Consider the following 23,833-nt stretch of genomic DNA (forward strand, 5'->3'; position numbering starts at 1 on the left):
GAAACCATAGCCTTGACTAGACGGACCTTTGTTGGCAAAGTAACGTCTCTGCTTTTCAATATGCTGTCCAGGTTGGTCATAACTTCCCTTCCAAGGAGTAGCATGTTTTCATTTCCTGGCTGCAGTCACCATCTGCAGTGATTTTGGAGCCCAAAAAACAAAGTCTGACACTGTTTCCACTGTTTCCCCATCTACTTCCCATGAAGTGATGGGACTGGATGCCATGATCTTCGTTTTCTGAATGTTGAGCTTTAAGCCAACTTTTCACTCTCCTCTTTCACTTTCATCAAGAGGCTTTTTAGTTCCTCTTCACTCTCTGCCATAAGGGTGGTGTCATCTGCATATCTGAGGTGGGGCAGTATTATTTCCCACAATACAGATGAGGAGACGGAGACTCACTATCACGACACCTGACAGTTAGAAGTCAGTTTGTTATCCTGACCTCTACTACATAGCTCTTTCTCAGCATAGTATAATATCTGATGTATCATTTATTCTGTGTAACCCATCTATAATATAATTCCATTCTTTCATGAAGCTATACTTAAAACCATGGAGTCATTTGCCCCGTTCCTCTACTTCTTTTTAGGCACAATCTTAATATTTTTCTTTTCAAGACGTTTCTTTTTTCTCTCTTCATTATGAGGCCAACCTAGTTTAGGCCGTCATAACTGTAGCTTATTATATCATCCTATAAGCATTTTCTTGAAAGCTTCCTTGAAGACCTCTGTAGCCATTCTGATCATACGCACTGATGCTAGGAACAGCAGAGCTTAATTATGTTAAATGATGTGCTTACGGGCATGCTAAGTCCCTTCAGTCATGTCCGACTCTCTGTGAGCCCATGGACTGTAGCCCGCCAGGCTCCTCGGTCCATGGGATTCTTCAGGCAAGAATACTGGAGTGGGTTGCTGTGCCCCTGCTCCAGGGATGTTCCTGACCCAGGGATCAAACCCATGTCTCTCTTACATCTCCGCTTTGGCAGGCGGGTTCTTTACCACTAGCACCACCTACCTGAATGGTAGATCTTCCATGAATTTTAAAATGTCTGTTTCTTTTTCTCACCAGATTAAAACCATATTTGTATTGTAACCCTGCCATTCCTTCAAAGGCTGATTCACTTTAACTGATATTTGAACACCCGTAGTTTTTCATGAGCAGCAAACCAATGGGCCAAGCAAGATTTGTGTAGTTTCTAGTGTGGGAATCTTCAAGAAGACTGCAAGGAAGCAGCTCTGTTACATGGATTTAGGTGTGATTTCTGTCCTTCATTTCAAGAGTAAGAAATTATTAGTTGTTAAATGGTATGATATGGATTATTAGGGACCTCTGGAAACATGCAGTAATTACTGATATTATGTACTATGGGAGGAGCTATTTTAATTGTCGTACCCTGTAAAGAGGTTTGATAATATATATTCACACTATTAACATGTCATGTATTCATTCCATGCAACCAGAATTATAATGTTTGACTGTGTTATTTGGCTTAGCAATCACTGCTGGAGTTCACATTGTAGATGAAAGATAGTCCCTGCGTTTCCTATTCTCTTTTAATACGTGCATTTATATTAATAGCATGATTTAATACATCACTTCAAAATTATATTGCACTTTGAACTGCATTTAGTCAAAAATTGACATCTTATGTGCGCGGAACCATAATAAGTTTAGCATTTAATTTAGGAGTCATCTGTCTGTTGGCTAAAATGTAGTGTTTGTGAATTCTGGCATGTCCACAGCTTAGGTAATGGGATTGAGACGTGGGCCTCAGATGTGGCACTCATTTGTGCATTTTAACGTATGGCTTATTAGCTTGAGGGACTTTTTTGCCCGGCTACAGCCTACTGTTGTGTTTATATTTTGAAGCTGCTGGATTCGCTAGGATTCTGGTTCGAAACAAAATATTCGTACCACTGACATAGTGACATGAGTCACTGTGGTCACCTATGACTTACTCCAAAATGTACTTCCACTGCATACTGTGAAATTGGAAAATCTGTTCTGTGTGTGTTCTAATGGATGTAACGGTCATTAAGTATATGAGTCTTCTGACGTTGTAATCAGCTGTGATTCAGTCTGCTAAATATCCATGAAACAACATCTGCTTCACAGAGTGACCTTCTGCTAAAGAATACTTAGCGTCTGTTAGTAGATCACAGAGCAGATCTGCCTTATTTGAAATGCACTAAACTAGAGTAGTCAACTACTGTTCAGCAACGAGCTTGTAATAATTTATTGCAGTTAAATAAAGCTTAAAAAAACTCCATTAAATAATTATAGGGATTATATGCATTTCTAAAACCTTTGTGTTCTACTGAAATTACCCATTTAATTTCAGGGTTGGTTTGTTAAAAAAAAAAAAAAGCTGAAATGTAAAGACGCATTAGGGGAGCTGTCAGATGCTGTTTTCTGTAGGTGTTAATAAAACCAGATGAAAAAAACAATCTGAAACAAATTAAAACCAAAAGCAATTTTACCATCTGTTGTAGATTAATTAGAACTTTGCGTATCAAGGGTAAACTTGCTCTTAGAGAATGTCACTGAACACCCGCCTAATAGAATAATATGCAAATATATTAGGTAATGGATTTCTATGCCGTTTTTAACGCTAATGGATCTATGGTGGATCCCCAAGAAATTGGTAGTGTGTATAAATGTGTATGTACACAGACACGTATATATAATGAGTTTCCTTTTCTTTTTTTTCAGAGCAACCTGCAAGCAACCAAGGCCAGTCCACCCTCCAGCCTTTGCCACCTTCCCATAAGCAGCACTCCGCACAGCATCATCCATCCATCACTTCTCTCAATAGGAACTCCCTGACCAATAGAAGGAACCAGAGCCCGGCCCCGCCGGCTGCTTTGCCCGCCGAGCTGCAAACCACACCCGAGTCCGTCCAGCTGCAGGACAGCTGGGTCCTTGGCAGTAATGTACCACTGGAAAGCAGGTGAGTCCCGAAGGGGAGGCTTGCAGAGGATTTGACTGTTAGGACCACACAGTGTATCTGCATGGAGAATGCATGTTTGACAGCAGTCAACAAACTGTATTTTTTTAGCATCTGAAATGGAAAGATAAGCTGGTCCAACCCTTTCCTCAGTAAGAGAGATTTACGTTTTAAAAAAGCGTGGGGTACAGTTGCTTTACAGTATTGTGTTAGCTTCTGCTGCACAGTGAAGTACCTCAGGCATATGTATGTGTGTATGTATCTACCCCCTCCCTCTTGAGCCTTCCTGCTCCCCACCCCCACGCACCCCGCTAGGCCACCACAGAGCACCAAGCTGAGCTCCCTGTGCTACGAGCAGCTTCCCACTTGCCGTCTGGTTTACACACGGTAGTGTAGATGTGTTAGTCCTGATCTCCCAGTTCATCCCTCCCTCCTCTTCCCCCGTTACGTCCATGTCCATTCTCTGTGTCCGCCTCTCTGTTCCGGCCCTGTAGTTAGGATCATCTGTACCGTTTTTCTAGATTCTGCGTATACGAGTTAATACACGATATTCACTTTTCTCTTTCAGACCTCACTCTGTATGACAGACTCTAGGTCCATCTACATCACTACAGACACCCAGTTGCATTCCTTTCTATGGCTGAGTAATATTCCTTTGTTTGTATGTACCACATCTTCTATATCCATTCAGTTGTCAATGGACATTAGGTCGCTATTATAAATAGTGCTGCAGTGAACACCAGCGTGCGTCATTATTGAGTTACGGTCTTCTCAAGGTGTATGCCCAGTAGTGGGGTTGCTGGATCATATGGTAGTTCTGTATTTAGTTTGTTAAGGAGCCTCCATACTGGTTTTCCACAGTGACTGGACCAGTTTACCAACAGTGTAGGAGGGTTTCCTTTTCTCCACACTGTTTGTCTTCTCTAGAAACAGAGCCACATTATTGGTTCTCTTTTGGTTGTTGCGGCAGTGCACTTTGCCATCCTTTTCACACTTTATTTATTATTTTTATCTTCAGATTCTCAGGCATGTGGGAAAAAAGGACTAGAGATATAAGGGTGATTATTCTCAGTCCCAGGATGCAGTGATTATATTGTACATCTACTGGGTTCTAGAGGCCCCTGATTCTTACAGGCTCCATTTTGTCCATTGCATCCTAAAATCATAGTGGACTCTCACAGATGATAATTCAGCATAAGTCAGATGACCCTTTGCTACGGATATTTTAGTTTTTTGCAATGTGAGGGAGGTTTCAAGTTCCTTCCAGCATTATTCCCATTCATGCCTGGACCGTGCTATTAGGAAAAGCTTCCTTATGATGATGAACTGAACTTCTGTTCCTGAAACTCCCTTCCTCTGGTAGTCATCGTGCAGTTGGGAATGTGTAATTCCACAAAGCCGTTTTGCCCCATCTGTACACCATGGCCCATGGGCCCCTCTCAGTCTTCTCTTCCAGAAGCTTCGCCAGCTTGGTGCTTTTTCTCTGGCACATGCTGATGTTTCCATGAGGTTCTTAACAATTACGAGTTCTAGCACAGCTTGGCCCGCAGTTAGCAACCTGCTCACACAAGAATATAGACCAGCCAGAGCTATTTTGAGCTAATCCATTTCATTTTTAAATATCTCCAAATACAAAAAATCTTATCTTCTTCCTTTGGTCAGGACCTCAACAGTCAGCATCTCCTGAGAGCTATGTATCATGCAAGCAAAGGCTGCGGTGTCTTACTTCATGGGTTTCCTACTGGCAGCTCTGCAGCACAGGTCCCCTAAAACTCCTGTTAGTGTTTATTTCTTCCCTGCCTTCCCTGAAGCTTCTCGTAGCTTCAGAGAAAAAGATTTATCTCCACATAAAGCCAGAAACCAGAGCATGCTGAACCTCCTGGGAGAATGTTCCCCCAAGTGCCCTGCCCTGTGGAGCCCCTGGCTAAAGTCAGCTTAAAAAAAAAAAAAACTTATTTACTTATTTATTTTTGTTCACACTGGAAACTGGTTGTTGTCCCAGGGCTTTCTCTAGTTGTGGTAGCCGGGCTCTTCATCGCAGTGGCATCTCTTATTGCAGAACACTGGCTCCAGGGCATGTGGGCCTCAGCAGTTGCTGCGTATGGGTTAAATAGCTGTGGCTCCCGGGCCCTAGAGCATCAGCTCAGTAGTTGTGTCTCTCAGGCTCAGCTGCTCCGAGGCATGTGGGATCTTCCCGGATCAGGGATGAACCTGTGTCCCCTGCGTTGGCAAGCGGATTCTTAGCCACTGGACTAAAAGTCAGCTTTATGTTAGGTCCTGGATGAAAAAGTGGGTCTCAGTGAATAAACTGCTGTTTTTTGCCATTAATTGTGTGACCTAAAGCAGTTCTACCCTGAGGATGAGCAAGCAGGAGGTGCTCACAGTTAGTTGTCAACAATACAAATCTTTCTGGTTTTTCTTTTTACTTTTGAACTAAGAACAGGTTAAAAAGAACCCTTTTTGTCAATAGTGTCAGCCAAGAGTAGCTGGGTTTTATCATTTATTTCGTATTATTGAGCACTCTTCCTGGAGCACTTAGGAAGAGAGAGTACAAAAGAAGTAGGCAAGCAGCAGATTACTTCACTTAAAGACAGTCATGTGCACAGATTTTTTTTCTTCCTGAGGTTATTAGCACAGTGTCATTTAAATTTACCCAGTGTCATTAATTAGCACACACTAAACAACTAATCAACACTGATTCACTGTTGTCATTTGGGAAAAAAAAATTATTAGGAAAAAAGTAATTTTCCAGCTGAGACATCACATTGAATATGGATAATTGCATTGTAGTTGACAATAAGTGTCTTGACAAATATTTATGAAATGTGCCAAGTTAGGTCATCAGAAATGCGTTTAATTGGGGGGATGTGGTAGTTAGCACAAAAGCCTCAAAAACTGGTGATAGGAAAGATGGTATTCCTTGAAGCCATATCCCTTTTTTTTCAGTTAATTAATTTGTTTATTCTTGGCTACTCTGTACTTGTTTGCTGTGCTCGGGCGTTTTCCAGTTGTAGTGTGTGAGCATCTCAATTGCTGTGGCTTCTCTTGTTGCAGAGCACAGTCTCTGGAACATGAGCCTCAGTCATTGCAGCTTCTGGGCTCGCGAGCACCAGCTCAGTGGTTGCAACGCGCAGGCTTAGTTGCTCTGCGGCATGTGAGATCTTCCTGGATGAGGGACTGAACCCATGTCCCTTGCATTGGCAGGCAGGTTCTTAATCCCTGACCTCCAGGGAAGTCCTGAAGGCTTAATTTGAAGTGCAGATATTTGGGATCATTGGAGGGAAATATATGGCGTGTTCTTGTTATTCCTCATATTGTACTAATGAATATTTGTTGTTGGTGAGTGAGCAAAGAAAGTGGCTCTTTAGAAGAGAACCCATGGTGGCTATAGGTGAAATTGTAACTGATTTCTCCAAATTCAGACCATATAAGAAATCACTCTCAGAGCAATTTCAAAGCTGTGACACTTGAAATTCCATTTCAAAGCAGTACCACTCATGAACCTTCAATGGAATTACATTTTATAGTTTTATGAATTGACAAAGGAAGAAAATCTACTAGTTGATACTCTCACACATATATATAGAAAGTATAATGAATCTAGACACTGTACATCATGCTGAAATATTTTAATCTGTGGTAGAGTTTTGTTCGTTTCTCCTTTCTCCTTTTCCAATGTTCACACCTTATAATATTACTGATCAAAAGAAATGGCATTTCCACTTGCAGGCACTCGGTGAATCAGCCTAAGCAGTGGTGAGGAAATTTCACACCGTCCTGACATAATGCCACTGAGGTTTCTTTAATAGTCTCACTTGGTTGGAACTCTTGAGGTGAAGAACCAGGCTTATTTACCATTGATTTTTCCTTTTTTAGCTAAGATTCCCTATTGAGTATGATTCTTAGTTTCAACTATGTTAACAACTTCATCCAGACTTATGTCTGCCTTTAACTATTTTTTAATCTAATGTAGAGCCTTATCTTTGGCAATTATTGCTACTTATGATAAGTAAGACTTATCTTACTGATTGTCATTTTCCTGAAACTGTCATTTAAAAGATATTAGCTATAAAGATTAAAATTCAGTTCTGTGTAGATTAAGAACCTCTATTTTTTTCGCTTTGTCTCTTCCCTTTTTCTCCTTTCAGTGATAATAGTTGGCAACAAGTGGCATGTAATAATCCATTAAAATCTCAGTAATTCACATCTAAACTTGATACAGAAGACATAAAAGATATGTCCTATCTGTTTCAACATAGCTTTCATTTTGATTTATTAAAAAGCATTTTTTCCCATCAGCAGATTCTTGCTTTTGTAAAAGTGTTTCTTTCCTTTTGCTAATGAATTTAACATTTGCTGCTGCTGGAGACAATCAATAGTATTGTGTCCTGTACATTTCTACCCAATAAACAGAATAGCTCTGGTCTCCCATCTCCAGTGAGTTTTCAGATATAGAGTCATATCAAGATGCAAACAATTATTTGCCATTTATGAGTATATTCTTCTAATGTTATCATCACCTAGAAATAACAACCCGGGCATGGACAGAACACCAATACTTGCTTAGAATTTTTCTGATGACTCTTTTCCTTGGAGCTCAGTATTTCTTGTCTTTTGTATAATTCATTTTTAGGGCATCTGATAGCCTGTAGCTCATCCTTTGTTTATTTTATACTTCAGCTGCCTCAGTACATAATAATAGCTGCTACCAGCATATAGAGCAGCTGAAGAAAAGCTTGCACTTGATTCCAGATGGCAGTGGTACTTAAAGGTACAGTACAGAGACACTCACTGAGAAGCCTGACCTTCAGCAATTGTAAAGTTAATTGCCTGCAAGTTCCTCATTTATATATGTGAATTAAGTAGCTTAGTAGTTACCTATTAGATGTTAACCAAGTGGTTCATGTGTAGCTATTTAATAAAAGATTTATTAAAGTCTTGTTTTATTATGAAGTCTACTTTGGCATGGATAGCTCATTAGTTATGTTCCCATAGCTTTTTACTTTGTAGCTCAGTAATGTTTTGCTAATTATTAATGTATGAAAACGCATATTCAGTTACCTTTTTATTACTGCATTTTTAATTTAAATATCGAGATGTCTTAGGCTCCTTTAATGGGAAATCAATGGGTATATCTTTTAAAAAAATATGTAAACAGAAGTATGATGTACTAAAGTAAGATATTTTCCTTTCCCCCTGCCCTTTTATCTTTACTTTAAATGATTCTAAGGAAAAGGAAAGACAACCAGGTCTGAGTTAGCCTTGGCTATTAGAAATCTAGGCAGCAACGCACATACTGGCTGTTCAGTGCCAGGGGAAAGCCTTCCCAGTTGAAAAATTGTACCTCCACCTACAAGCTGATAACCAGCTACCTTTAGCAAGGTAGTAAGTAGTAAGATCCTGCTTCATTAAAGACACAGCTTTAAGTAAAATATCACTGGAAAGGTAGTCCACTGACTTAATTTTACTAATTGATGCCATATCCTTTTTTAATTGCAGTTTTTTGTTTACTTTCTAATCCTGTATTTTATTGGAGTATAACTATTAAAGATATTTTCAGGAAACCCAAGAACACCTGTGGGAAAAGAGAAAACCACAAAATATGGTAACAGGAGGTAACAATGAAAAAGCTCAGGTTTCAGAACATAAACTTCAAAATCGGACGTGGGCCTCAGCTAAGAAATTCTTTGAGAGTCTCACCGTCTCCATTTGTTTTTTTTGTTTGTTTGTTTTGTTTGTTTTTACAAACACCCTGTAAACTCAACTAAAATTGCATATTAGTGAATAGTCAAAATCAAAGGGATTCCAAGATCTCTTGAGATACTTTGTCTTTAATAACTTTTGTTATTTGCTAAAAGGCCCATAGAGGGATGTGTGTGTCCAGTTGTTAAGAGTTATAGAAAGACAAAGGAGGACAGAGGTGTGATACAAGAAGGTTTTCTAGGAGGTGTTTGTATTTAGGATGTCTCAGTGTAACCAGAAGTGGGGTCTGGCTGCTCACAGTTCAAAAGCCATTGAAGAGGTCAGGTTAGTGGAAAGGAAAGTTTGCTTTATTTTGGATGCCAGTCACCGAGGGGGGGGGCAATCTCCTGTCCAAAGTCCCCCTCCTCCTGACCATCAATGGGCAAGAGCTTTTACAGGCTGAGGGAGGGGGCTGCATACAGAAATAGCACAGTCATCTCTGACAGCCATCTTGATACTGGTCATCAGTGGGCTGGTCAGCGTCATCTTGGTTATTTTAGGTACAGTTAGTCTTCAGTTCCATGGGCGGTTTGTTTCCATTTCCTTGAAGCCAGTTCTCAGAATTGTGGCAGCTTATGTCATGGTTACTGCCTGGCCGTCATGTAATTACCTTCCCCATCTGGTTAGGGTTTCAGCATCTGTAAGACAGCTCACAGGATATGGCTCAGCATGTAATCTATAGCCCTCGAGGAGGAACTAAAGGTCCTTGACTGTGTTTAATGACTAAACTATTATTATTTGCTCTCCTTTGGCTGTTTTCCTTTGCTTCTGCATGTTCTCACTTCTCTGATTAAACTTACTCTTTGGCTAAAGTTTTTCCACAGACAAAAGACAGGCTGAGGACCTGGGACATTTCATCCATTTGTAGCTTAAAAATGTATCTCAGTGAGAGGAGGATAACTCCAGAAGCTGCTATATTCTTAGCTCAATGCCTGTATTCTATCATAACCATATAATTTATTGTCCAACCAGGACAGTATGAGAATGACAGGCACAGGAACTGCAGGCATAAACTGAGGCTGCTTTTGGCAAACAGGCTTATGGTACCCCAACTAAGTTTTATTCCCAAGAGTAAAGTTCCTTTTTAAGTTCAAATTATTTTTCACATAAGGTAAATAATAACACAGAGAGGAAGTAAAAGAGGCAGTAGGAAGGTGGCCATTAGTTGAATACATGTGTGATTCCTACTTTGAGATTTTCTAGTTTTTATTGCCGACTTGTAGCAAATATTTAACCCTTCCCAGAAAAAAAACTTCTATTGGCCTCCAAAATATGTAATTCCTAGAATGATATGTAAAATAGCCGTCTTTCTTTCCTTCTTGCAATATCCAGAGAACAAGAAGGGGGCACGTATTAAATTGGTGTATTGAATGGCTTTTTTGTCCAAAAAGTTCAAATTTAATTTCTTAGATGTCAGATGTTAAAGGTAAATCATATTAACTAAAAATAATAAAGAGAAAATTTGATCCTGAATTTACTCAAAGAATGGACATCCACGTCTCTCCGGTAGCATTATAATTTGGTTTCTGAAACCATCTGTTATATTGAAGGAGACCTCATTCTAAAGTATGAAATAAAGACTCATAGATGATTACTAAGATAAATGAAAGTGAAAGCATAATTTTTAAATGTGAAATGACTACTAACCAGTTGTAATGCTATAGCCTCAGCTAGGTTGTTTACCAGGCATCATGCCAATAATTAAAATGAGAAAGTAGGCTATGGACTAATTATAGTTCTAAAATTTTGACTTTCAGGAGGCCGTATTGATATATATTCCTGAAGATCTAGTAAATATATAAACACAGTTTAGCATCATGAGACAAACACGAGCTTTGCAGTCAGACCTGATTTTTAATCCTAGATCCATCATTTAAACTAGCTATATAATAATCTACAAATTATTTAAATCTGAGGTCAGTTTCCGATGCAATAATAATATCACCTCAAAAATGTTGTGTTAAATGAAATAATGTAAGCAAAGCCCCTAGAACATGATAGGTGCTTCATAAATGTTTTTTAATTTGACCAGATAATAACAACCATTGCATAGGATAAGATAACCTAATTGGTTAAGAGTTGAGCAAATATCTTTTATCATTAAGTAGCTCTCTTCTCTCCAAAAATGAAAAACATATGTTTTAACTGGAGTACTTATGTCTAATTTATCTTTATGTGTGAGGTAGTCTAAGCCTAAACCATAGTTTTACCAGAATAAAATCTCTTGTTTTTTTCACTATTCCTGTCATTCAGCAAAAAGAAGGTAAATTTATGCAGATAGGAACCCCAAGTCTGTTCATTTTGTTCTTGAGAAGAAAAAAAGAAATCTTCAAATTATAATGAAAGGCAACTATTCATATCCCTGAAACATTTAGTTAACTAAAGTAATAAATGTTTGGAATGAATCCATAAAAACCTTGATAGATGCATTGTCTACATATCAGTCAGAAGTGAGACCCCAGTTGTGTTTTAAGGCTTTTAAAGCTTTAGGTATCTTTTGAGTATGATGAAGTTACTGTACAATAGAGTAGGAGTGTTATTTTGTTTAATTGAGGTGAACCAGTTTTTTTTTTTAATAGCAATTAAGATACCAAGAAAGTGTGCATTAATCATTTGCTAAAGGCCTTAAATGACTTTCTGAAAGCATAATTCCCTCCAATTGCAAATACTGTGTACTCTGATAATGTCTGGTTTTGGATAACCAGCAATCTGTATAAAATATTCATATATGATAACCTTAATTTCCACGATACCTAGGGAAATGAATTCTTAATTACTCCTAACACATTTCTAGTCGCTTCCTGAGCATGATCAAAGTAAAAGGTCAACTGTGCTGTTACTCTGGTCACAGCTAATGACTGATTTTGTCATTACCTTTTTTCTGTATTTGACCTATTCGTTGTAAGGTGCCTCTCTTCTTCCTCAGCAACTGTTTTTAGAAGGTTTTTTTTTGAAGATTCTTTTACTCTTCACTGAGATTGTCTGTGAAAATATGTTTCAGTCGTCTTGATTTCGAAAGTATGTACCTGTGTGTGTTATCTCAGCATCATCACTTCATGTTGATTTTATCTTTTTCTTCTAGAATATATTGTCCAATTTTAAAACTATTTTTCCTCTCTAAAATTTCATCCTCTGGTTTCATCACCAATGAACAATACCCTGTCAAAGACAATTGCTTTTCTTTTCCTGTGTTTCTTCATTTTGCCTTGACTTACTTTTGCCTATTTTATTTCTTTCTCCTCTCATTTCAAGCCTGAGTCTGTTGTCCTATTACCCCATTCTCAGAATGCTTTCTTTTTAGCCCATAAGATTAAAATCTTGAACATACAGTTAGCCAAATAAGTTTAATACATTCTATTTGGTAACCCCTCTGATTCTGCTGTGACCCTCTTTATGAGTTCTTAGTAACTCACCTCATATTCCGAGCCACTTAAAATACTACTACCTAGGAATTCCTTGGCAGTCCAGTGGTTAAAACTCCACACTCCCAACACAGGGGCACCGGTTCAATTCCTGTTTGGGAAAGTAAGATCCCACATGCTGCACGATGCAGACTTAAAAAAAAAAGTAGATTTTATGATACACACAGAGTGGGGATTTTATGAAGTTTAAATAACATAATGTTTTCTCTACACACTTTGAATAGGTCCTCAATAAGCTTTACTTAGAACACTCACCCCTCTGGCTGGTTGCTTTCTGTTCTATTAAATACTTCTTGCTTGCCATCACACGTCTGATTGACGAGGATATCTTCCACATCTCTTAAAACCCTGGAATGCTTTTATTCTTCATCAGCTTACATCGACACCTGAAATTATTGTTTTTGTAGATCACGCTTCCTTCTCAAATTTATAGAAAGAGCTTTGCTGAACAATTTTAAGGCCTCAATAATTAAATGAATTAATAATTAAATAGATTAAATCTTGTTCAAATAGCACATAGGAATTTTAAGATCTCCTTTTTCATTTCTATTTTAATTTTAATATATTTAGTATGTAATAACTCCCAACAGTAGTATAATTGATATCTTAAAACATGTAGGGAACTATCTAATGTAGATTTGGGTCTTTGATATCATGACTACACAATTAAAACAGCTAAAATGTAACAAAGACTAGTAAGCTATTTTAGCAATTTTGATAATAGTTTTAAAAATTGTGCATATTTAATCCAGTTGTTCAGTTCTTAATGCTCCCAAGCAAACTCTGCAGGATGATTTGTTACTTGGTTATAGACGTGTTTAAGTTAAAACAAGTCATAGTAAAAATATTTTTCTTCCTATTATAGCCTTATTTATTTTTTTACAAATGTGATTATACTTAAAATTTACATTGTATGTCTCTCCTTATTTAAAACTGAAAAGTAAATGTAAGACAGTAAAAAGTTTACTAAAATACATTTCCTGCAAATCACCTTAATACTGTCCAGAATTTTGCCTCCTGGTTTTCAAAGATCAATTAACACATGACGCTGTATTTACCAAGTACATGTTTGTGTACTCAGTATGATTACAGATGATACGAGGGCAGTTGCCAAAATGTACAGTTATCAATACATTCATGTTGCAATTTTTTTGTAAAATATTATGAAACAATTTTTTGTCTCAATCCTCTTTTTGTAAACCACTAATAGCGCATATTAATTCAGATAATAGCAACGAAATATATCTTGTTTATAAACTTTTCATTTAAGACATTTTTCTTGTTGGGATCACCTCCTAGTGTGAAAGTTGTCCAAAGATAATAGCACATCAATTCAAAAGTGTAATAGATTTGAGACCACAACATGCTATCAGCATGAAGTAGTTTATCAGTCTCACTAACTCACTATCACAGCTAGAATCATTACACTTTTGTTCTTTTGTTTTCATGTCAAAATATGTAATTTACGTTCTAATGCTGATTACTCATGTGGAGGATGTTTAATTTTCTTATTTAAAATATTTTTAAAATGCACACCACAATTAATTTAAAGGTAATAAAAGAACAGGCATTTTAATTAGTAGGAATCTAAAATATTTCCTTTTTTGCACAATATATTACTTAATATAAAATATTTTCAGTTGTTTATAGTGATAATACCTTTACATCAGAAGCAAAATAATTCATCTATTTTGAACAAGCCCTGTCCAGTTCTTAGAAAATTTATCCACACACCCACACGCATCACCTTTTCTAGACTCATTCTGTTTAGAAATTAGCAGAAATCAATTCTTTTAATCCATTTGGCTGCACTGGGTTCTTTGGTTGTGGCATGCAAACTCTCATTTGCAGCATGTGGGATCTAGTTCTTTGACCAGGCATCAAACCCAGGCCCCCTGCATCGGAAGCATAAAGTCTTAGCCACTGGACCACCAGGAAGTCCCCAAAATTAGCAAAAATTAAATTATCAAAATGCAAAGTGAAAAATATTGAGGTTTATCATTGACTCACTTTAAGTAAATTTTGTTTTTTCTCAACTGTTTCACCTTTTCATCAATCCTTGAGACAAGCCTATTCAATTTTAATATCCCATTTGATAATTATTTATTCTTAGTTTTACCTTTTGGCAAGTGCTGCTTCAGCACAGTGGTTGCTGAAGAAGTTAATTAAAAACTAGTTCTCCAAATACTTTTTACTTTCCTCCTACCAGTTAAGTAAATCTTCACTGGTTTTCTTACTCACCGTTGAAAGCATGTTCTAAAATAATATCTAAAGGATGAAAGAAAAAACTTCAACTGTAATCATGAGGATTCAGTGTAGGCTTTCTTTTTTCAGATATACTAGAATTCTGCTCCCTCTGAACCTCAGTGAGAGAATTTTTTCTCACTATGTAGTTTTCGTGGTTCAGAAGCTCCTGGTGCTGCAGCCTGTGTCAGGACGTGTGTGGCAGTGCACATACCACGGTCAGTGCTGGGAAAGTCACCCCGATTGTCACTACTTTGTCCCAAGCTACTTCAAAGGGGAAAGGTCAGGGAGAACTAACGTTCTACAGGAAAATACTCATTTTGTTTCTTTTGCCTCATAGTGACAGATGTGTAAGGAGGTAAGGAGATTTGTGTGTGTGTGTGTGTGTGTGTATCCAGTGCTTTTAAAATGTTTAGAATTGACTTTTCCAGAAGTATTTCCTAATAGAAAGAGAATTAATAGAGATAACTCTTTTAATTTAGGTAATACATGGAAGCAAAATATTTAGAGGAAAAAGGAGAATATATAAAGACAGAAAGGTTAAGCATGGAGAAATAGCATTATCTCTATGAACAAAAGTAGTGAAACCTCTTGGTAAGTTGTAAATACTCAAGATGGATTATCAGGTAGCCTTCTACATGACTGACAAATCCAAGTACTAAGTTCAATGAAAAAAGGAAAGAATTCTCTAAAAAAGAAGTCCTAATAGAATAGGGTGGTTTGTTGGTGAATGTCTGATAAGCACATAGAAATATAGAAACTCTGGGAAACAAAGAACCAGGGTAGAATGGACCCCGGTGTCTCATTTAGAGATAAGTAAGAGTCAATAAACATGGTAGGCATTTAAAAGTGGCAATGAAATTAGAAAGGACACAGGAACCAGTTTCTTAACAAATAGGTGAAATCAAAGGGGAAGAACAGTAAAGGAAAGGTTGTTGCAAGTAAAGAATAAAAAGTGAGATGACATAATAAGGTGAAAAATGGTTAGGCCTTTAGATCCTGAGGTCGGATGGATCAAGCCCTGTGTCCTACACATTCCATTTGCTCTAAACTACTTGAAGAGAGCTAGCAGCAGTGACTGTTTAAGCAAGAGTCTTTGGGTTGATTTTCTGATTTGTTATACAATCTGGATGGGAGTCTTGAAGCTAAACCCAAGCTAAGAAACTAACATGCCAGTTCCTTTACTACAGTGGTTCTCAAAAGTATGGTCCCTGGACCCAGAAGCATGAGCTGCTGGGGTTCCACCCCAGACCTTCTATGTCTTAACAAGCCTTCCAAGGGATTCTGGTGCAAGCTGAAGTTTGAGAACCACTGCTTTAACATATGTAATAGTCTCAAAGCACATTTCTGCTCCTGTTGGTGGCCTAAGCCTTGACTGTGTAAATTCTCAAGGTTCTACCAAAACCTGTGAGTCCAAAATCAATCTGATGGAAGGCTCCATGAGAAAGATGGGTGACTGCAGAATACCCTATGCAGTCTTATGCAGATGTTAGCCTGGGTGGGCTTCTCCATGAAAATTCATGGCAGCGTCTACAATCTCTTAGTTCTGGAATCTTCACAGAACTCCTGAGTGCCATCATCCTCAACTGATGGAGATTCTTTCCAAACAGTTAGGTATTTAAGAACAGTAAGTAATTCGCCAGGTGTCTCTGGGTATCTATTGAGCATCAGTCGCTGAATGGTGAGGAAAACTAACAGGAACCCAGCCTTGAATAGAGATAGCTAATTTTCTACATGGACTTGCTTTCTTTAGATTTCTGTTTAATAGCAGCCCCCAAAATTCATATTTGCTTGGATCATTATCCTGAAGCCCATCACTTCAATAAACTGGTTTTTTAGGTCTTTTAATCAGTCACAAACACATTGCTAAAAATATATTTAGCAGATAATCCAGTTGGCCTTGAGACTGAAAAATCAGAATTTGATAGTGAAAATGCTCAATAATGAAGCCCAGGTTTTAAGGTTCAAAATTCTTAGATAATAATTTATATCATCTTTTAGTTTTATCATTTCTTATATACTGACAAATATTTGGGGCTATTTTAACTCCTGCAATGTTTAAGATATATACTCTCCATGATAGACCACAAGTAATTAAGTCAGAGGTAATTGGCAATATGGAAGACAACATACAGTAATTAAATTTTTTATATTTTGAAAAATAATTTTTAAGTATTTTGTCTTAAGATGAATTCCAGGGAAACCATCCATTGTTTCGGCATCATCAAGTGACTAAAACTATCTGAACTCAGTAGTTAATTTTAGCTTTCTTATATTACCAGGTAAATTTAATCCACAAGTATGAGATTCATTTGCTTTAAATCTGAAAATGTCATTTTGGAAGAGTCGTTTGAAGTTGAGGGAATCTTATGAGACCTTTAATAAGCCTCTTAAATCTAGAAAGTTATATTTTGCCAGAAGGGAAAAGAACCTATACCTTCAAATTTCTTGAGCTCTTAAGTGAGAACTTTGGATTCTGAAAAGGTTGTACATTTGGCCAAATAGAGCCAATCTTTCTTCTTACTGGCGCATTGTCTTTGAAATCAGAGCATCCAATTTGAAGCAAGCAATCTATATTCTGGGTAAGTTTTTTTATTGATTTGCCTAGAAACATAAAAAGCAAGGCATCAAGACATTTAAACAGTTCACATTTAGCTTGATGTAAATTACTCTCTGTTCAACAGAGACTGTAAGAAGAGGAAGAAAGTATCAATAATTCCTACGCAATAGAGCCTTTCTCCCAGTTAGATGGAACAGGCTGTGGACAATAGAAATGTTTCTCCAGATGCCTGTATCGCACCAGTGAAGGTTTCAGCTGTGCCTTAGGGATTGAAACTGAACACTGACTATTATTCTCTTTTTCATTCTAATCATTTGCTTTGTTTGCTCATCTCTCAAAAGGTTTTTAACACTGTATAAAACACTGAAAGGGGGGGAAAAACTATTTTTCTGTGAAGATAACCAATTATAAAGTTAATCTATTAAAATTTCATTCAGTGGTTACACACTTTCTTGTTGACTTTTATCTTCCATCCCAGTGGCCCACTGAGGAAATCACTCACACAGCTTTAAATGAGTCTATAACACATTTTTCTGGGGTGCTTCTCCCCATCTGGTCCCTATAATTTCTGACTTACTAAGCCATGTTCTTTGATTTTAGAGGAACATCACGATTATATTAACCTCCTGAACAAAAGACTGGTCTTAACCTGTTTATTTCCTGGTGATGCTTGTACAGTTACAACTTAATTATATCTTATAACTTGTTTAATTTTATACATGATGTTAGGATCTTATAAAATGAGCACTGAATGAGTTGATATTACATATAACATAATATGGAAAGGCATATTTAAAATCACTCAAAAAGCCCTATTATTTCTCCACTAAAAATTTTAATGATAGTTAAGTTTTTTCAAAGTAATTACTTTGAAAGACTAACTCCATCAAAAGTTAAGAGTTAGCAAAGAACAAAGCATACCTGCTGAGAGATTGAGTAAAAGAGCAAAATAAATGATTGGAAGCAGTTGTAAGTGGCCCGAGGTGAGGGTAGATAGCCATGAGTGGGCATACAGAGGTAATTGTATTAACTACTGTAAATGCATTGTGAGGGTTCAGTATTAAAAACATGGCATTTCACTTGAGAGTAGAGAAAATTTGAAATGAAAATGTTACTTGTGCCCGTTCTTGGCTTTGGCCAAACAAATTAAAATGAGGACGTTGAGCTGTAAGAACTCAGAAGAACTGCTCCACCCTGGCAATGTAGCAAAATGAATGAAACGGAGAACAAAAGCAAGGGAGAAATGCGGTGAAGGAAAGAGTAGAAGATTCTCTTGACAGTTGAATACTAGTGGGAGGAGGGGCCAGGCAGAAGAGAAGAGTAATTGAAAATTAGCTCTCCGTCTGTCATTGAGGACAGAGGTACCAACAGTGACGAAAAGGTGGGAATGGAGGCAGCGACAAAGACAAGGAGATTCAGCCTCTGTCCTGATTAATTTTCTCAGTTTTTATTTTCTACTGGAGTATAGTTAATTGACAATATTGTGTTCATTTCAGGTATGCAGTAAAGTGATTCAATTATACATATACCTGTATCTATTCTTTTTCATATTCGTTTCCCAGAAAAGTTATTACAGAGTACTGAGCAGAGTTCCCATGCCATACAGTAGGTCCGTATTGATGGTCTATTGTATATATAGTTCTGTGTGTGCATTAATCCCAACCTCCTAATTTATCCCTCCCTGCCCCACCTTTCCCCTTTGGTAACCCTAAGTTTGTTTTCTATGTCTGTGAGTCTTTTCCTGTTTTGTCAATAAGTTCGTTTGTATCCTTTTTTAGATAGTAATTTTTAATTTGAGACATGTCCCAGGGAAAGACCCATCACAGAATCAGAAATTAGAAGCTAGAACCGAAGGCAGAAAGCTGAAATGAAAAGGTTGGTCTGAAGGCAGATCAACAAAGAAACAGATCTTTGAACTTCAAGAAAAAAAAAAAAAAACGAGCAGCTATTAATTGTGCTTAATACCGGGTGATCCTCCCCACGTGTGTTTTCGCTGCTCCACAGCCTTACAGTTAATGATGCCACGCAGTTCCACGGCGCTGTTTGTTGTTGTTAATAGAATCCCTCTCAAGATTCCAAAGCCGCAAAGCAATGTTAATGTTCGGTGACCTTCTGTACCGGCTGTCTTTGGGGCTTTGAAATTGATTTTCCTCATCCCAGTCTCTGATAGTCTCTCTTCAAGTGTGCATCTCTAGTTCATCACCAGAGTGAAAACGGTGGCACAAATAGCAGAGGAGCTGGAGGCAGGCACCACGCCGGGCATCATTAGAAACATCAGAAAAAAATCAGCCGGCTCTGGTGTGCTCTGTGTTACAAAGAGGCTGCTGCTGCTGCTGCTTCTATTTTATTGCCGAATACAATGGGGGAACATTCTCCCCGGATCCTCTGGTTTCATTCCCAAATATGGTCTGAGAAGGAAACAGCATCTCTCCCTTTATTCTCCAAGCCTTGTGTGGATGCCGGATCAGAAGCATATGCTTTTGATAGTAATTTTTGCAGAATTTTTGATATATGAGAAGCATGTTCCCAAGGCTATATGACCTGGCAAAGTGTCACAGGGTGGGAAAGACTATCATGATATACACAGGAGTAGGTGCCTTAGAATTCGGTGATAAAAGAATTTTCTGGAAACTCCTTATATACTTTTCGTGTAGCTGCATTCCAGTATCCACTTTCCCCATTCATTTCTTAGGTATTTGTGGAGCTCCAGACATAAACTAGTATTGGGTTCGACCTTGAAACAGTTTTTTAAAAAGTCCTGGGCTTAAAGTCACACAAATCCGCTCGTCAGTGTTCTGTGTTTTCTGTATTGCAGTGGAAAGGACACTGCTGACTTTGGAAAGACGGCATCCTGTCTGAGCCTAAAAATGGACAGATTCCTACCAAATCTGAAACCAAATGTTCTCTATAGAAAGTATGTTGACACAGAACTTTTCTACTAGTCTAGTTAATGTCTAAGAGGTTTTTGCATGTGTGTTTTAACCTGTTTTGAAGCCTTAAAAGATTCCTAAAGGAATCATCCTCGCATGAACTATACCATTTGTAAATGCTTTCAAAATGCATCCGTTTAAGCAGTCTTCACGAATTCTTTCTGTACTTACATACTAAGAAGCCATCCAAAACTATTGAAGACCAGTGATTCTAGAATAAAATTCATGGGTGATTTGATTTCTCTTTCAATGTGTTTATAATGTTTCTTTATTTACTATGCAAATCTCTAACGTACTAATTTGAGGACCCCCTGACATAGAAAGTCATTTACACAGAGGAAGAGGAAATGCACTTCTGAGGTTTAAAGACAGTGGCAAAAAATACATAAAAATTCTATTTTCTCTTGCAGAAACAAAAGCAAACGTATGTATTAAATAACTTAGAAACTCTTTGAAATTTAGGAGTCTTCAGTTCCACTCACATTGATAAGCAATATATTTTTTGAGTAATATATTTTTGTTTTCAACAATGTCTCAAAGCTACATTTTACTCTAAGAAAAATAATAATTTCATAGTGGCTCAAGCCTGGAATTCTTTTCCAGGATCAGCAGAGCAGGTAGACATCATGTATTGAATACCATAAATTTCAGAAACTGAAACAGAGGTGTCTAATTTGAAGTCAACCTGTGTCTAACTCCTTGTCCATGTTTTCAGTGTTAAAGGCTCAGAGTCAAATCCCATTTCCTATTCAGAAATGACCCAACCACTTTGAATAAACCTTTAACACATTTTCCAGGTGGAGGTTTGTGATGATTTCCAACTTTTATTTATTTTTTATCGTTTGTTTATTAGCCATGAGTCTTTGTCCCAGGTACTTTTTTCTATGAGACTCACTTTCCACATCGGCACGATAGTCACTGTTTTCTTTATTTCACAATATTTGTGGAGCAACAAGTCTGTGCCAGGAACTCTGTAAGTCCTGAAAAGACAGAGGCGAATGAGACTTTATGGAATTTACATTCTAACCAGAGAAGACAGACTGCAGACTTACGCCATGGATATCCCATTTGTATCCAACCACATTCGTATGCCAGATAAATGACCTTTTTAAAAAAATATTTCTCTATATATTTTATTTGAAACTCTCAACCCTAGGAACTTCACCCGGGTAATTTGGGTCTTTCCCCCGCCCCTGACCCCTGACATGATGCTGTGAGCACAGCGAGATGCCCCTCATGCTTGGAGTCTTCACGCAGATGCTGGTCTTCTGTCTGTCCCCTCAGCATCAGTCACAGTGTGACTGTGGTGACGGCCTGCATCCCTGTCTGCACGGCCTCTTTGCAGTGACAGCAACACACACTCTCTCTTTTCTGCTGCTCTAGAAGCCACAGAAGTCATTCCGCTTCCCACAGACTGCGCTGAGCTGCAGGACTCTCAGGAGGGTCTCTTCAGTGTGCATTGAACACTTAACCTGGTGCTGGATGTGAACATGCATATACGTTACTCATTTAATCCTCATAACATGCCTTCATAATAGGTAACGTTTTATTGCCATTTTATAGGTGATAAAACCAACACACAGAAAATGTGAGTAATTTAGAAACATTATCCAGCTAATTATAGGTGAAGTCTGGATTTGAACCCAGGCATGGGCTTCCCTGGTGTTTCAGACAGTAAAGAATCTGCCTACAGTGCAGGAGACCTGGGTTCGATCTCTGGGTCAGGAAGATCCCCTGGAGAAGGGAATGGCAAAACCCACTCCAGTATTCTTGCCTGGGAAATCCCATGGACAGAGAAGCCTGGCAGACTACAGTCCATGGGGTCTCAGAGAGTCGGACACAACTGAGCTAACACATTCACATTCAGTTTGGTTCTATAGCCCACATTCTTAATAATTAGGCTGAATATCAATATGGTAGCAGGTGCCAAACACTGCTTCCAACATACCATTTAATTCAGGTTGTAAACTTTAAAGTTTGCTTTGTAAAGTAGTTCTCTGGGGGGAAATGGACCTCATAATATGGTCATTAGTATAATTTATAGAAGTAGTTACTTGTCATCTGCATGTGTTCTAATTTTGTGGTTGACAAAGCCTTTTTAGATACATTAACTTCTTTACAGCTTTGTAAGGTAAGTAAATCATTAGCTTCATTTTACACATGAAAACAGGATCCTAAATTTAGGAAATGTTAGATCAGGAACTTAAATCTTCTGATTTCTAATCTAGAATTCTTTCCACTATACCCTTGAGGCACATTTTCATGACTTTTACCATATCTGTACATCAGCTACACACTTACCCACTTAATAATTTTTCCGGAAATGGGTTCTTTGTAAACTTAAATCCCTGGTTAGCCTTGCCTAAGCAATAATATGTTGTTAAATCATAAGCTTGTTTTTTCTTTCATTTTTCAACACTTACATTTTGCTGGTTGTTGTTGTTACTAAGCCTTGTCTAACTCTTCTGCAACCCCATGGACTATTGCCCACCAGGCTCTTCTGTCCATGGGATTTCCCAGGCAAGAATACTTGAGTGGGTCGTCATTTCCTTCTCCAGGGGCTCTTCCTGACCCAGGGATCCAGCCCATGTCTCCCGCATTGGCAGGTGGATTCTTTACCACTAGGGCACCTGGGAAGCCCCACGTTGTGCTTACTATTCCAGGTACTTTACAGTAAGCACATTAACTCATTTAAGCCTAATAACAACTCTGACAGATAGATACTATTCTTGTTTTCCATATTGAGAAACCAAAACACAGAGAGGGGTTAAATACTTTCCCCAAGGACACATACCTAGTGTAGTAAACCAGGATTTGAACCTCAGCAATCTGCCTTCTAGGTTCTGTCCTTTAACCCCTTGTTTGTGCTGAGTCGCTTCAGTTGTGTCCGACTCTGTATGCACCGGCTCCTCTGTCCGTGGGATTCTCCAGGCCAGAATACCGGAGTGGGTTGCCATGCCTCCCCCAGGGGATCTTCCTGACCCAGGGATCGAACCCCTGTCTCTTTTGTCCCCGGCCTTGGCAGGCAGGTTCTTTACCACTTTAGTACCACCTGGGAAGCCCCTTTAACCCCCTTAACTTGTTTGATATATTCAGTCTATTTCCTAATGGCCATTAAAACAAATTCCTTTGTATTACAATTTAAATATCCAGCTGTACCCCATCTAAAATCTTCTTGCATGCAGACTGTTTTGCACCATGATGGAATACTCTAGGTTATTTCCTATAGTCTCCTGCATAGGAAAGAGAGCAGAGTCTGTTGACCTCACTGAACATGTTATTAGGGAAAATAATAGAAAAGGTTAGGACACAAAGTAAAAACAGTAAGATACTCACATACTATGAAATTTCAACCATGAGAAACATGATGCTTTTTTCTCAATTTGAGGACATTTAATGTTCATAGGAATCTTAAAACTAGTCATTCTTTATAAAGAATTACCTGTCACTCCTTTCGTGTGATCACTCAATTTCTGCTCAGACATTTTCAAGAGAGTAGAGAACTTTTAGAGGCAGTTTGCCCCACTGTCGTTCAGCTCAAATCATTAGGGAATCTTTTTGTGTGTGTGTGCCTGTGTGTTCTCAACCACTCAGTTGTGTCTCTTTGCAACCATGTGGACTCTAGCCCTCCAGGCTCCTCTTTCCGTGGGATTTTTCAAACAAGAATACTGGAATGGGTTGCCATTTCCTACTCCAGGGATCGAACCCGAATCTCTTGCATCTCCTACACTGGCAGGCAGATTCTTTACCATTGCACCACCTGGGAAGTTGATCTAAAAACTTGCTTCACTGGCCTCTTCATTCATTGAGGCTGGTTTTAGAAAGTGTTCTGTGTTTCCTTCCCTTTCTCCATCCCTCACCTCAGTAGACTCACTTTGCTGGTTATGTTTGACATAAGCAAAAGATTAAAATCAGTTTGCCTCCCTTGAAAACTGGCCAGCCACCTGTGGCCAAGCTTGGCAGTACTCGATATGGGTGGTGGGAGGTG

At 38.2% G+C, this 23,833-nt stretch overlaps 1 protein-coding gene across 1 annotated transcript in view; it reads left to right on the plus strand.

The window, feature by feature from the left end:
- The first annotated feature begins 2,586 nt into the window (after positions 1–2,586).
- TENM3 (teneurin transmembrane protein 3) overlaps positions 2,587–23,833 on the plus strand; it is a 185,766-nt gene continuing 164,519 nt past the window's right edge. The window contains exons 1-2 of the mRNA XM_040242877.1: positions 2,587–2,644; positions 2,713–2,950. Coding sequence (XP_040098811.1) covers positions 2,587–2,644; positions 2,713–2,950 — 296 coding nt within the window. The remainder of the gene's footprint in view (positions 2,645–2,712; positions 2,951–23,833) is intronic.

This window comes from Oryx dammah, unplaced genomic scaffold (assembly GCF_014754425.2).
Source record: "Oryx dammah isolate SB20612 unplaced genomic scaffold, SCBI_Odam_1.1 HiC_scaffold_7, whole genome shotgun sequence".
Lineage (NCBI taxonomy): Eukaryota > Metazoa > Chordata > Mammalia > Artiodactyla > Bovidae > Oryx > Oryx dammah.